Source organism: Macaca nemestrina, chromosome 9, assembly GCF_043159975.1.
Source record: "Macaca nemestrina isolate mMacNem1 chromosome 9, mMacNem.hap1, whole genome shotgun sequence".
NCBI lineage: Eukaryota > Metazoa > Chordata > Mammalia > Primates > Cercopithecidae > Macaca > Macaca nemestrina.
In genome coordinates, this window is record NC_092133.1 from 28,476,342 (window position 1) to 28,490,859 (window position 14,518).

At 40.0% G+C, this 14,518-nt stretch overlaps 1 protein-coding gene across 4 annotated transcripts in view; it reads right to left on the reverse strand.

The window, feature by feature from the left end:
• LOC105478298 (sortilin related VPS10 domain containing receptor 3) overlaps positions 1-14,518 on the reverse strand; it is a 612,041-nt gene that overhangs the window by 75,067 nt on the left and 522,456 nt on the right. For all 4 annotated transcript variants that reach the window (XM_011735416.3, XM_071069164.1, XM_011735417.3 and 1 more), the window contains one exon: positions 12,425-12,532. In XM_011735416.3, the coding sequence (XP_011733718.1) occupies positions 12,425-12,532 (108 nt within the window). The remainder of the gene's footprint in view (positions 1-12,424; positions 12,533-14,518) is intronic.

Below are 14,518 nucleotides of genomic sequence, written 5' to 3' on the forward strand. Positions count from 1 at the left end.
TTGGAGGAAAAAAGGAGAAATCTGCAGAGAAGAGGTTATCTAGAAAGTTCCAATTATGACCCTATTTGTCTCAACGTCTAAAGCATCTATTGCATGAAGAATGATGTACTTGACTCTGAGCTATTGGCCTTCAGTTGGAAATCCCTGAGGTATACAAAAGAACAAACAGAATTATAAAGTTTCAGGGCTGGAGGGGTCTTTAGGGATGAGCTTCTGACCATCCCTCTTTACATGCTAGCTGGGGAAACTAAGGCCTGCTCAAGGACATAAAGAACTGGAACCCAAGTCTCCTGACAGCCAACTCTCTCTTCCAAGCTGACTGCTCTTCATGGGAAACTTTTTCAGCTTGCAGGCAGAGTCATAGTGTGCCATATGTGACTGCAGCACCACAAAAACTTGAGGAATGCAGAGAAGTGATTCACATCCAGGGCTGCAGTTAACTAGGAAAGGCTTCAGCCAAGACTGACTTTCCCGATTTCACTGGCTTTTCTCCCAGGCTCCTGCGTCTAAAGGGTGCTCTGCATTTTCCAAACTCCAGCCTGCCACTCTCTGTAACTACAGATGTGTGCTACCAGTTTCTTCTAAGACAGAAGATCTTCTTTGATGTGCTAAGAAGTGGCATTCCCCTGCACAGCCTTTCCCCTCACTCTAATGGATCAAATGAATCATCAGAATGACAGGGACAAGGATGAAATGAGCCTACTCCTATCCAGAGACAGCTTAACTATGCTGCTCATTGAGCTACTTGTATGGGTGAAAGTCAGAAATACTAGGGTGATAGAGTCTAAAATGGGTTTCATGGGTAGCCAGCAAGCTGAGGGCAGGCAAAGGCCCTCAATTTACAAATAAAGAAGAACCCCTGCTAGAAGTGAGGGAAGAGGAGAAATTCTCCCATTGGTCCAGGGGTTTCCCTACATTCATATGTAGATAAATGAACTGCAATCAACTGCTCTCCAGTGACCCACTCTGGCTACACACAACTTCTCCCTATTGACACACTGGATTTATTTCTCATTCCTCTAAGCAAATAGTTAAACGTGCTGTGGATTCCGGTGAGTCATACACCACTTCCTCTGCCCTCTTCATCCAGGACTCAGAATTAGCCATTGCTAGGTAACTACAAATCCCGACTCAATCCTTTCACCCAGCCTCAACTCCGTTTACTGGCTGGATGTCATTAATTTGAGAGCAAATTATTACAAACCTGGAAAACACTTCTAAAATGCCTGCAGATTTATGATGAAGTCATTTCACAAAAGGTCACAGGCAACCCTGCTATAATTAAATCTTTCATTAATTTTTAAAATACACAATAACTTACAAATGCAGCATAAATTAACCAGATGACCTTGAAGAAATTATTTAGAGAACTGTTTCATCAGAAGCCACTATTTAGCGATTTCCTGAAATTTTATTTTATAAGTAGAATTTGTCTATTTCCTATTCTTACCTCTTACTGGGTTCTAGTAGTATGTTTATTTGAAATGATTTAGTATTAATTTAGTCAGGGCATTGGTTAGCACTGGGAAGTGATGGTACACAGTTGAGGCTCTTTCTTCCTTCAGATCACAATCTCAAAGGTAGAGAAAGAGTGACCCACATCATCATCAGGATAAACTCAAATGCAGCCCCTCCCTTTCATTATCTGGGAGATTATTTTTTTTAAATGTCATTTTTAAATGTATCATTTTGATAAATGATTTCCCTTTTTCTCATTATAAAAATAATGCACTCTCATCATGAAAAATTTGAAAACTAAAAAAATCTGTAGATAAGAAAATAAAAGCCTCACTGGAGGTAACGCTTTTAATATTCTGTGATGTTCCTTTGATTCATTGGCATGTTATTCTTTCTCAGACTAGGCAATAAGCAAAAATCAAACTGAAGCCAGGGTTAGGATCTTTGGAAGTTAGAGGTACCCTGAAGCCCTTAGGCTTTAGCACTATCTATCTCCCCCATTTTTTTTCTCTCCTTTTCTTTACACAGATATACACACCACCACCACCACCACCACCACCACCAGCACCACCACCATTTAAAAAGCTCAGAATTGGATTATAGAACTGATTCCATGAATGCCAGAGCTGAAGTAAACCTCATTCAAAATTGATCTTTCCTCTACTGGGGATGGAAGTGGCTTTTAAAATATAAACTTCTTAACAGTGACTTTGACTATTTTGTTTATGCCCTAGCCCAGCTTCTAGAACTCTTAAAACAGTGCTTGCCTTGTAATAGGCTATCAATATGTATTGTTGAGTAAAGAAATAATAAATGTTCTTGTAACAGCAACACTTGATTCATGTGGACTCCTGAATCCTCTTTTAAATGTTCCTGTAAGAGTTCAGTTCTCTCTGAAAGGCCTGGCTCCCCATGCCTCCTCTTGCCTCTGCCTCGAAAACCCCTCCTCATTTCCCTCCCTCCATGAAGGAAGCTGCTGAGGACAGATTTCAAATCAAAGCAGAAAGAGCATAGTTGTGGCAAGACCAGACATCAGCAGACAACAGCTGCTGATCTCCAGAAATTCAGGCCACATTCTTGGCTATTGGTGTGTGTCCATGACACCTGATTGTTTTCCCATTAGGGTGTAGATGGGATTAGTGGTAAAGGAGGTCAGTGGCTACAGGGCGAATTGCATTGAGCAAAGGCCAGACATGAACTAGACTTTAATAGAAATAGGCAGGGAATCAACAGCAAGAATCCTGCAGGTGGAGCCTGTGTTAGTTACACAATACAATGATTGGCAAGGTGGTGGAAAGTGGCAAAGATTAAAAGTCTTGAAAATAAGTATGGGGGGAAGAGGATGGTAGAAGGAAAACCGAGAAAGAGACTAAAAAGCATTGGAAGAGAAGAAACAAAGAAAGGAAAATGATTTCTAAGATAAACAAAAAGAAATCATCCTATGTCCAAACAACTTTGATTCTTTTCTCAAAACTAACTAAATCCCTTTAACGGGCTTGAAAGTTTAAAGTCCACAACTGTGGGTGAGAAAATGTGGTCTGCGAACCTGTAGAAGATGAGGCTGGAGTTGAGCAATGACAGAGAATCTAAGAGATGGAAACAAGGGAGAAGATGGATATTTGAGATGGGATTTGGACAGGAGGAAAGATGGGGAAATTAAAAGAGCTATAAGAGAGGAAGGGAAAGAGGGACACTGTGTTTTCTCATGTCATTAAAATGTCATGACATTTCTCAGTTTCCTACTTTGTGTCAATTCCTGAACCAAAAAATAAGAAGAATCAGAAAAAGTATAAAGTTCGGTACCTACTCTTAAATAGTTTGCCATCCAGGCCAATAGAATTACTTACTCACCATATATTTGCTGAGCATCACCTACGCACGAGGACAATTATGTTCAGTGCTATGGGGGATAATAAATAAGACACAGTTGCAAGCCCCCTCAATCTTACAGAACAAATAAAAAGCCCTGGCATTCTATCTGCAAAGATAATCAACATGTAAAACAATCAGAAAATAGTGCAAGAATTATTATTGCACTATTGGTGTATATTAAGAGTGTATTATTTGTGATAATGCCAATTCACCATGATCCACCAATTCCACTTCTGGCTTGCAGCTCAGAGAATTTCTTCCATGTATGTATCTGGAGGTATACATAAAGATGTGGTAATACTGTTTGTAAGAGCACATGCTAGAAATAACCTAAATTTCCATTGATAAGAAAATAGATAAATAAATTGTGCATATTTATATCATGACAACATGCCATATAGCACGAAAAGTGCCTGTACCAGATGGATATGACCCCAGATAGATAATATTGAGGGAAAAAATCATGTAGAAGAATATTATTTTTATAAATTATACATTTAAAAAACATATAAAATGATACCACATATATTTCTGTGAATACATAAGTGCTAAAAGTGTCAACATATGTTCTAGAAGGGTTTGTGGAAGGAGTAAGGATAGTAAGTCTGCGATGGACAATAATGAAAATATCATTATTATCAAATCTATCTGGGATTTCCTGTATATTTTATTTAAAAATCTGAATCAAAGTGATAACAGGTTAATATTTATTATTTTCAGGTGGTGGGTACACAAGCTTTGTAATATTATTCTTTGCATTATTTTGTATTTCTTAAATTTCAACAAAAACCTGTAAGACAATCATATAGTTATGAAATTGCAGATACAGAATCTAAATTGTGAATCACAAATTTAAAATCTTACCAGAGCAGGAGGGCAACTTCAATGAACAAGGAGTGAAATGGAACAGCCGGAGACGACATGTGTACACCAGGCGAGGGGTGGGGCAGAAACAGCATACCCTGTCCAAAGTCGGCAGTTGCCATGCAGCTTCAGCAGAATGTTGGACTATAGGGAGTTGGACTTAGTGCTGCCAGATGTTTCTGATATTGCAAATGTTGGCTCCATTGGAAAAAGTACACACCAAGCAAGATAAACCTGTGAGTCACTGTGAACCCCATGAAAGGAATTCAATATAAGGAAATGAGAAAAAACTTGGGCTTCCTGAAAGAGGTGAGACTTATATGTGGGGTTTTGATAAGAAATGAGGAGTGTTTTTTTTTTTTTTTTTTTTTTTTTTTTTTTTAACAAAAGCTGAATGTACCATTTGTGACAACATTGGTGAACTAAGAGGACATTATGCTAGGTGAAAAAAGCCAATCATCAAAAGACAAATACTTTATGATTCTACTTACATAAGGTATCTAAAATAGTCAAACTCATAGAAGCAGAGAATAGAATAATTGTCAGGAGCTGGAGGAGGGGAAAATGAAGAGTTACTCAATGCGCATAAAGTTCCAATTATGCAAGATGAGTAAGTTCCAGAAATCTGATGTACAACATAGTGCCTGTATTTAGCAATACATTATTGTACACTTTAAAATACATCAAGAGGACAGAACTCATGTTATATGTTCTTACCAAAAAAACTCACAAAAGAACAAAAGGTAATTTTTGGAGGTGATGGGATATGTTTAGTAACCACGATTGTGGTGATGGTCATGGGTGTACGTATACATCCAAACTCATCAAAATGTATACATTAAATATGTGCAATTTTGTGTATACCAATTATACCTCAATAAAACTTTTTTAAAGAAAATAGCAACCCCATCAAAAAGTGGGCAAAGGATATGAACAGACATTTCTCAAAAGAAGACATTCATACAGCCAACAGGCACATGAAAAAATGCTCGTCATCACTGGCCATCAGAGAAATGCAAATCAAAACCACAATGAGATACCATCTCACACCAGTTAGAATGGCAATCATTAAAAAGTCAGGAAACAACAGGTGCTGGAGAGGATGTGGAGAAATAGGAACACTTTTGCACTGTTGGTGGGATTGTAAACTGGTTCAACCATTGTGGAAAAGAGTATGGCGATTCCTCAAGGATCTAGAACTAGAAATACCATATGATCCAGCCATCCCATTACTGGGTATATACCCAAAGGATTATAAATCATGCTGCTATAAAGACACATGCACACGTATGTTTATTGTGGCACTATTCACAATAGCAAAGACTTGGAATCAACCCAAATGTCCATCAGTGACAGATTGGATTAAGAAAATGTGGCACATATACCCAATGGAATACTATGCAGCCATAAAAAAGGATGAGTTTGTGTCCTTTGTAGGGACATGGATGCAGCTGGAAACCATCATTCTCAGCAAACTATCTCAAGAACAGAAAACCAAACACCGCATGTTCTCACTCATAGGTGGGAATTGAACGAGATCACTTGGACTCGGGAAGGGGAACATCACACACCGGGGCCTATTGTGGGGAAGGGGAAGGGGGGAGGGATGGCATTGGGAGTTATACCTGATGCAAATGACGAGTTGATGGGTGCTGACGAGTTGATGGGTGCAGCACACCAATATGGCACAAGTATACATATGTAACAAACCTGCACGTTGTACACATGTACCCTAGAACTTAAAGTATAATTTTAAAAAAAGTGAAAAAAAAATTAGGAAACTTCTAAGCCATTTCATAAAAAAATATATTTTCAACACTTCATTAGGAAATGCAATTGGTGAAGCAATTTATAGATAGGGGAAGTATGTAAAAACTGTGTCAAAAATTCAAATGATATTTTTAATATATTTACAATTGATAAAACCCCATGGGCATTCTTGTTCAGGGTCAAATTACAACCCATGGGCCATGTCTGGCCAGCTCTATGTTTTGAATGGCCTACAAGCTGAGAGTTGTTTATACATTTTAAATGGCGGGGGGAAAAGCAAGTGAAGAATTGTATTTTATGACATGTGTGTGAAAATTATATGAAATTCAAGATTCAGTGTTCATAAAGTTTTATTGGAACACACTGACGCCCAATCGTCTCCATACTGTCTAAGGCTGTTTTCACCCACTAGGGTAGAAGGATTGAGTAGTTGCAACAAAAGCCTTGTGGCCAGCAAAGCCTAAAATCTTTACCATGTGGCCCTTTACAGAAGAAGTCTGCCTATCCCTGCTTTAGTTGGCTGAAGTTCTTCCCTGCAAGTGGCCTGTTTCTTGATCATTAGATCATGGAGATTATCAATATCTCCAATGTTCTTCAATAGAGGTTATTCTTTCATTTAATCCTCACAACCACATGAGAAAATGGGAGCTCAGAGCGGAGTGAAGCAAGGCACTAAAGTCACATAGGTGGTAAACAGTGAGCTGAGCATTTTCCCTGGAAAGTGAATCTCCAAAGCCCATGCTCTCAGCCACTATACCATCCCTCCTCCTGAGCCCACACAGCAATCTGTTGATCAAAATAAGCTTTTTCCTTCCAGGCTGTTGCCAGTCCCCAGTATACCCTACCATCATCCAATACCCTTTCTGCAGGCATGCATTCTGCTTTTGTGTTCATTGGCACAAACAAGAGTGTGCCTCTGAGTTGCTGGCAAGCCTGGTGACAATCTGAAGGTTATGAATCAAGCAGCCAGCCTGAGAGGTGATGACTTGGGAGTTCCACCGGATTTGCCGATTACTCAAATGACTTACTTTGGGCAAAGTGAAATCAGGCTCTTCCAGCAAACAACAGAGAATTGAAAAACAGATCAATGGAAGCAGCTCTGGTTCATTTTCAACGACTTTATCGGATGCAGTTACTAGAGGCTAAACAATGCATTTAAGCTCAGGGCTGAGCCTCTGCATTGTGCTAAGGCTGTATTTAAAAGAATGATCCCTGCTAGGCATGTGGTCACAGTTTTTTAAGTGGAAAAGGCTTCATTTAAAAAAAAAAACCTCTGCAGCTTTGGGGTTCACATAATTTTCTAAGCAAAATGATCTCTCTCCCCTTCACTTTGGCTATTAGTCCTGCTGGTGGAAATTACAATTGGATTCATAAGAGGAATCAACAAGGCAATTGACCCTAGCCAAAGGTATCTCTAGCCCTTTTCACCTCTCACTTTCCTCTAGTGTCCAGCACATTCCTACCACTCCATGTCTTCTCACACTGTTCCACCCATCAGGAATGTCCTTGCTCCCTATTCTCTGTATAGCCATGAACCCCTTTATACCCACTCTGTCTTCAATCACATCTTTGATATCTAATGGCAACTAAAATGCTTCCCATACTGGCCAGGCGCACTGGCGCATGTGCCTGTAATTGCAGAAATTTGGGAGGCTGAGGTGGGCAGATCACTTGAGCTCAGGAGTTCAAGACCAGCCTGGGCAACATGGCAAAATCCCACCTCTATAAAAAATACAAAAATTTGCCAGGAATGGTAGCATGCACCTGTAGTCCCAGCTACTTGGGAGGCTGAGGTAGGAGGATCACTGAGCCTGGGAGGTCAAGGCTGCAGTGAACCATGACTGCATCACTGTACTCCAACCTGGGCGACAGAGTGAGACCCTGCCTCAAACAAACAAACAAACAGTAACAACAACAACAACAACAACAACAAATTTATACCATACCTTACCATTTAATCATTACCTAATTATTTCATGTATTTATCGTACTTTTTCAAATGGATTGTGAATTAACATCAAGAACTAGGTCTGCTGTGACTTGGTGTCTGGCAGCATAGCAGGCACTCATCATACTAAGTAAACAACTGGTATACTGCCATTCTTTCCCCACACACCTTGTCAGTCCTTGACTGAACAAACCTTAGAGAATTATAGTACCTTCCTTCAAATTTTACCTCCAAGCCTGGAGCTTGAAATTCCCATTCCTTGCTCTTATTTTGCCTCTTTCTGAACATGTGAGCTGAGCCTCAGCATCCTCATCTAGCCAATGATGCCAATCCTATCTACCTTCCAGAGTTGTTGGGAGATTTCAATACAATCAAGTTTGAAAAAGTGCTCAATGTGATACCTGGCACAAAAAAAAAAAAAAAAGAGAGATGCTGAATAGTCACAAGTTGGCTGCAAGGTCTTCACTGGGTTCCTCCAAATCAGACTAAACTCTCCTTAAGCTTTTTAGACATTCACTCATGGTAAGAAGTATCTGATCTCTTTCAGGGAAGCTGTGCTTCTCCCTTCTAAGATTTTTTTTTTCTAGGAAGCTGCCAGGTTCTCTCTGGCCCCTGTAAAAGTTTAGCTAAATCAGAGCCAATTGGTTCAAACATTTCTTATCAGGAAAGAATTTCAAACATAGCTTTGAGGATGCAGGAAAGCAGTGTTTTTCTATCTGATTCCACATCTGAGTCAAGCTAAAGAAAAGCTCTCTTTAAAGTGCTAATCAAGGGACAAACAGCCTTTCATGAAATAGTGGACAAAAGAGGTCCAAGTGCTGCAACAGCCACAGGCATCTCATCATCTGGAGAGCCACTGCCTGAGACTGCAATAGGCCCTCCAGCTTGTCAATCAGCCCTTTCCTCAGCTTTAAGTAATAAGAATGGTCACATTTCATTTTGAATTAGGCTAGACTAGATGGTTCCCATCACAGTTACTGGGGGGGATGCTGAAATAATAACATTTGAAAAGATAGTAGAAGAAAGAGCAATAAAAGCAACCAATTCCCAGGCCTCCACTCTGAGGACTGTCTCCCATGTAAATCCTCCTGCAAAGCTACAGTGTTAGAATTGTCCATGTTCCTGGAGCACTGGCCTCCAGGCCAAGTGGAAACTGGGCAGATTCTTGTGAAAAGTGGAGGAAATCAGAATCGTTCCCAGTAAGCTCCTCATTCTCTAGCTGCCCTTTTGTGCCCACATGCCATTCCACCCCAATGCATCATAACCTCCATACAGACACCTCTACACACACATGCAGTCTGCTCCGATTCCTATTCAACCCCAGCCCCCATGATGTGCAACTACTGCATTCTGATTATAGCATTCCAGAATCTCTAGAGATCTATAATCAATGTCCTAACATGCCAGAGCCATGGGCCAGAAAAATCACAACGATCACAACAAAGGTAAGATTTTTAGAAGTCACTTGATTCTTCCATTTAATAATTCATTTATCCAGTACATATATACTGTTAAATCCTCCATGTTAGCACAAGCCTGGTAAATATATGGCACTGAAAGAACAAGATACACAAAGATCGTCCCTCATGGGAAGTTGCAGGGATGTCTGTGTACATGTGCACATGTGTGTGCATCCATCTGTCTGTCTTAAAGGTAGATGAAGACAGAGGGGAAAAGATATTCAAAAATTAATACCCTTTGTATTAATATTTATTATCTAAAGTGCTGTGAAGGAAAAAATAAATCAGGCCAGATAACATACAGCATGGGAACCCACCCTGATCTGGCAGGCTATGAGAACTGATATTTAAGCTGAGATCAGAAAGATACTTAGAAATGTAGTTGTTTAAATAGGGAGGCGAGGCTCATTCTGGCAGATACAAAGAACCTGGGGGCAGGAAGGCACCAGTGTATCAGAAAAGGGTGGTCAGGTCAGGGAGGTTGGAGAAAAAGCCCCAAGCAGGTGGTCAATATAGATACTTGTAGGCCATTCTATGAGTTTAGAATCTATCCTAAAGGCAATGGAAAGGCCTCCATGGGTTTTAAGAAACCTTGTGATTTGATCAGATTTTTTAATTTCAAAAATGTCACTCTGGATACAGGTCAAATTCCCAAATGTGACCTAAAATCTTTCATAGTCTTACCCCCTAAACACCCAGCCACCCTCTTTCATGGTTCTTACCTTTGTTTGTGTTCTTTCCTTTGCCTTGAAATCATTCATTCATTCAACTATTACTGACTTCCTACTACATGCCAATCCCTGCTTTCCGCACTGAGTTTATATTAGTGAATAAAACTACTAAAAATCTATGCTTTCTTGGAACTTAAATTTCATTGTCTATTATACGGCTTTCCACTTGTGAACTGCTATGAAAAATTCCAGACCAAGTCAATTGTCACCTACTGTGTGTGTGAAGTCTTCGTTTTCCTCTGCTATCTCCTGGCTGTATAACTAGGGTACCATGATGATTACTTATCCCCACCTACTGTCACCACTTTAGCCTGAGAGCTCCTTGCAGACAAAGAATTTCATTTGCCTTTGTAAAATCTCCTAAGATCTAACAAGGTCTGATATACATTAGAAACTCTCTAACTGTTAAATATATAAACTCTCCAAATCAATGGATAAGAGAAAGCAACAGAACCTTAGAGTGGCTGTTTTTTCTCCCTGACCACACTGAGCTAAAGAGAGAATCAGGGTTAACAGTAAGAGGAAGGATACAGCGTTCGAATGACCTACTTTATTAATAAGTTTTCAATTCAATGGCAAAGCTAAGCATTCTTGTCCCCAAATGGACTCCCTGTCTTCACAGTTCCTACAGAAATATATAATTTTTAAAAACTCCTGTTTCAATCTTTGCCATTGCCATTCCACGAATGGGCAACCCTGATAGGTCAGTTGGTTTCAATACCATTTTCAAATTTAGAATACAGACAGAAATCACCTCTTGGCAACCCTTCCAGGGCTTGTCCAGCTATCTGAAGAGTCCTGACAAAATCTGTGTTGTTTCCATACAAAAGGAACTCTGAATTTAACAAAATGTTAAAATAGGTAACTTGAATTGTTTATACTTGTTTTGAGGAATGCTTCCAAGATCCATCATAATTTCATAAAAACACAAATACCTCTGCTTCCCCCAGATCCTCTATAAGAAAATAATTATGCTCTATTCTCTAAGACCTTGATAAGCAAGATAAAACAGGCACAGGAGCCCTGCCAAGCTCTTAGGGAGTCTTGGCCAGGAGGAAAGGAAAACAGAAGTGCTATCTCGTCTTTTCAGTAAATGGTTTGGCTCTGAGGTCAATCTCCCTCACATCCATGTGACCAGCTAAACTCCATCTGAAGCCGAGAAAAAAATTATTACCATTTAAGATTAGATAAACACAGAACTTAAGCTGCGGCCTTAAACTTGCTAGGGAATACCAGGTCATGTAGAGATTGGCATACACGTGGTATTGTTCAAAGTAATGCCCAAAAGAAGATGCAATGAGTTCTAATAGGCCTCACAGAAGAGAATGGGGCCAAACTATGAGATTTGATCAAAATTGCATAAATATAATCATAAAGAATTTTTTTTTATAACTGATCACTTACTGGCTCCTAGACTGGCTTTTCTTCCAAGTCCATCACCATTGGAAAAAGACTAATTCAAACTATAAAGAAATCTATGTGCATAAAAGTTAAATTAAGAGCAGTGTCCCTTCAAGTAGGAAGGTCATACACCCTTCCACCGAACCAGCACAGATGCATGCTATGAGCCCTTCTGTGCCAACCCCACACTATAGAAAATATCCCTTAATTTTGCCCAAGACTCCACTCTGTCCAGTGAAGAGCTAACGTGTAAGGTGCTCCAGGCAATTGGGAGTGGGGGAGGTGGTGGTCAGTATTGGTTGGTGGAGGATTACGGTTACCCACTCACCATGTAAACATGTGCACACATAAACACAGGTGATCAATTTCTAAGATTAAATCTCATTATAAAAGAATATAGAAAAAAATTTACAGTGAAATAATCTGAAGTGAAATAACTGTGGAGTGTGTGTGTGTGTGTGTGTGTGTGTGTGTGTGTGAGAGAGACAGAGAGAAAGTGACATATCTTAAAATATTTTCTGATTTTAATAAGTTGACTGTTTTACTCCCTCCATCCCTGCCCCTGCTCCTTATCTCCCACTAGACTGTTTCAGAAAGAGAAAAAAAAAAACAAAAACCCCATCTAATGACATAAGTTTTCTGTTTGCTTGGGTTTCAAATAAATGGGAATTTGCTATAATTCTTTAAATTCTATTAGAAACCTTGACTGTTCAATTAGGACCCTAGCCTCTCTAATCCTAGCAGTAGCTTTTTGAGTTTGTAGGTACAAAAATAAGTATTTCCATTTTATAGATGAGGAAATTTTGGCCCAGTGATTGGACCACTTTGGTGTAGGGTTCCCTGGGAAAAATCCAAGCCCTCAATGAAAGTAGAACCAGTGTCTCTGGTCTTCTTCCTACCACAGCAAAAGAAGTACTCACGTCATGATGTGGGTCTCCATTCCTGCCTCCACCAGAGCCCCGTCAACAAAGAGAGGAACCGAAGTGAAACCATACTTGTCCCAAGAGTGGCCCTCATCAAAACTCACCCTGTGTTGGAAACAAGTACACAGAAAAGACAGCTGAAAATAAAGCTAAACTCTTCTGTAACCATTTGTCAGGTTATTAAATTTTCCTCTGTATCTTGCTTTGTAGCAGTGTGGATTATCAATAGCTTTTTAATCTTCAACATCTCCTATTATTATGAGATTTGATCAAAACTGCATTTCCAGACTTGGGTGGAGACAGCACCTAGAGCTGCAGATATATTTCAACACATTAGATTCGACAAACAACCCAAGCAGGAGGGCTTAGTGCATGGAGTGTCACGTTTCAAGTACTCAGAATGGAACCTGAGGTTCAATTTACAGCAAAATCCATTCAGCCCTTGGAGGTTCTGACACAAATTGAGTAAGGCTGGTGGACCCGAAGGAAAGGGAGGGGGTTTGTCTTTCAGATCAAACATTACAAACAGCAATTTTCTATTTGTTCAAAACAGATGTTAGGATCATTTTCCCTCCCCAGTGCCACTTTAAGGGGCTTTTAGGGATGACCACTGAGAGTCTGAGATGTTCTGAGCAACACTGCCCCATCTTTCATCCAACGGTAAGAGGAAGGTCTGGCCCCTTGTGGAAACAGAACCTGCAGTGCTTTAAAGACATGCAACTAGTGGAGGAGACTTGAGCAATTCTGAGTGCTTGTTTCCTTTCCTTTCTTGATATTATCAAGGAACTGTCTGGCCCTTGATTTAACCAGGGGGCATAGCCCAAGGACCATCTCCTCTGAGAAGCTTTTCTCAGCATCCCTTCTTCCCCAAGACAGCCTTAGTTTCTTCATCCTCTATGATCAGTTTTGCTCTGGCTGATTCTTAATTCTACTCTATTTCCATAATTTAGGATTAAAATTCCCTTCTGTATGTTCCTATAATACCCAGGCCTTCTCCTATCATAGTGCTGACTACTGACTCCTTAACTGATCTTGAATATCTCAGCTCAAGATTATAAACTCTGGGAGTTCAGAGATCATGTATGTCTTATCATTGAATAACCCCTTAATAACAAATATAACACAAATATATCTCTCTTACAATGCTCCTCACAGTATGTGTGTGTGTATATGCATACACACACACAAATCCTAATATATACACATAATATTTATATATATATAATATATATAATGGTAAATAATATTTCTGTGAAGGTTTTTTGTTTGTTTGTTTCATCTTTTTTTTTTTTTTGAGATGGAGTCTCGCTCTGTTGCCAGGCCGGAGTGCAGTGGCACAATCTTGGCTCGCTGCAACCTCCACCTCCTGGGTTCAAGCCATTCTCCTGCCTCAGCCTCCTGAGTAGCTGGGACTACAGGCACATGCCACGAAGCCTGGCTATGTTTTTGTACTTTTAGTAAAGAAGGGGTTTCACTGTGTTAGGCAGGATGGTCTCGATCTCCTGGCCTCGTGATCCACCCACCTCAGCCTCCCAAAATGCTGGCATTACAGGCATGAGCCATTGCGCCTGGCCATGTTTTTTGTTTTTTTAAAGAGACAAGGGTCTCGCTCTGTTGCTCAGGCTGGAGTGCATCAGCATGATCATAGCTCACTGCAGCCTTGAATTCTTCAGCTCAAGTGATTCTTCCACCTCAGCCTCCCAAACACCTAGAACTACAGGTGTGTACCACTGGACCTGGCTAATTTTTTAAAAAAATTTTATTTTTGTAGAGGTGGGTCTTCTTTTATTGCCCAGGCTGGTCTCAACCTCCTGGCTGCAAGAATCCTCCCACTTCGCCTCCCAAAGTGCTGGGATTACAGGTGTAAGCCACCATGCCCAGCCTAAACTGGGAGTATTTCTTTTAGGTCAAACACTATACCATTAATTCTTCTATTCTTAGTAGTTAACAGAAAACCCAGCATATAATTGATACTATATACATGTTAAATGAATACGTGAATGAAATAATAAGGAATAATGACGGACCCTCTTTAAATCTATCCAATCATTTCTCAAGCATGACTTACACTGGCACCCATAAGCTGGATGT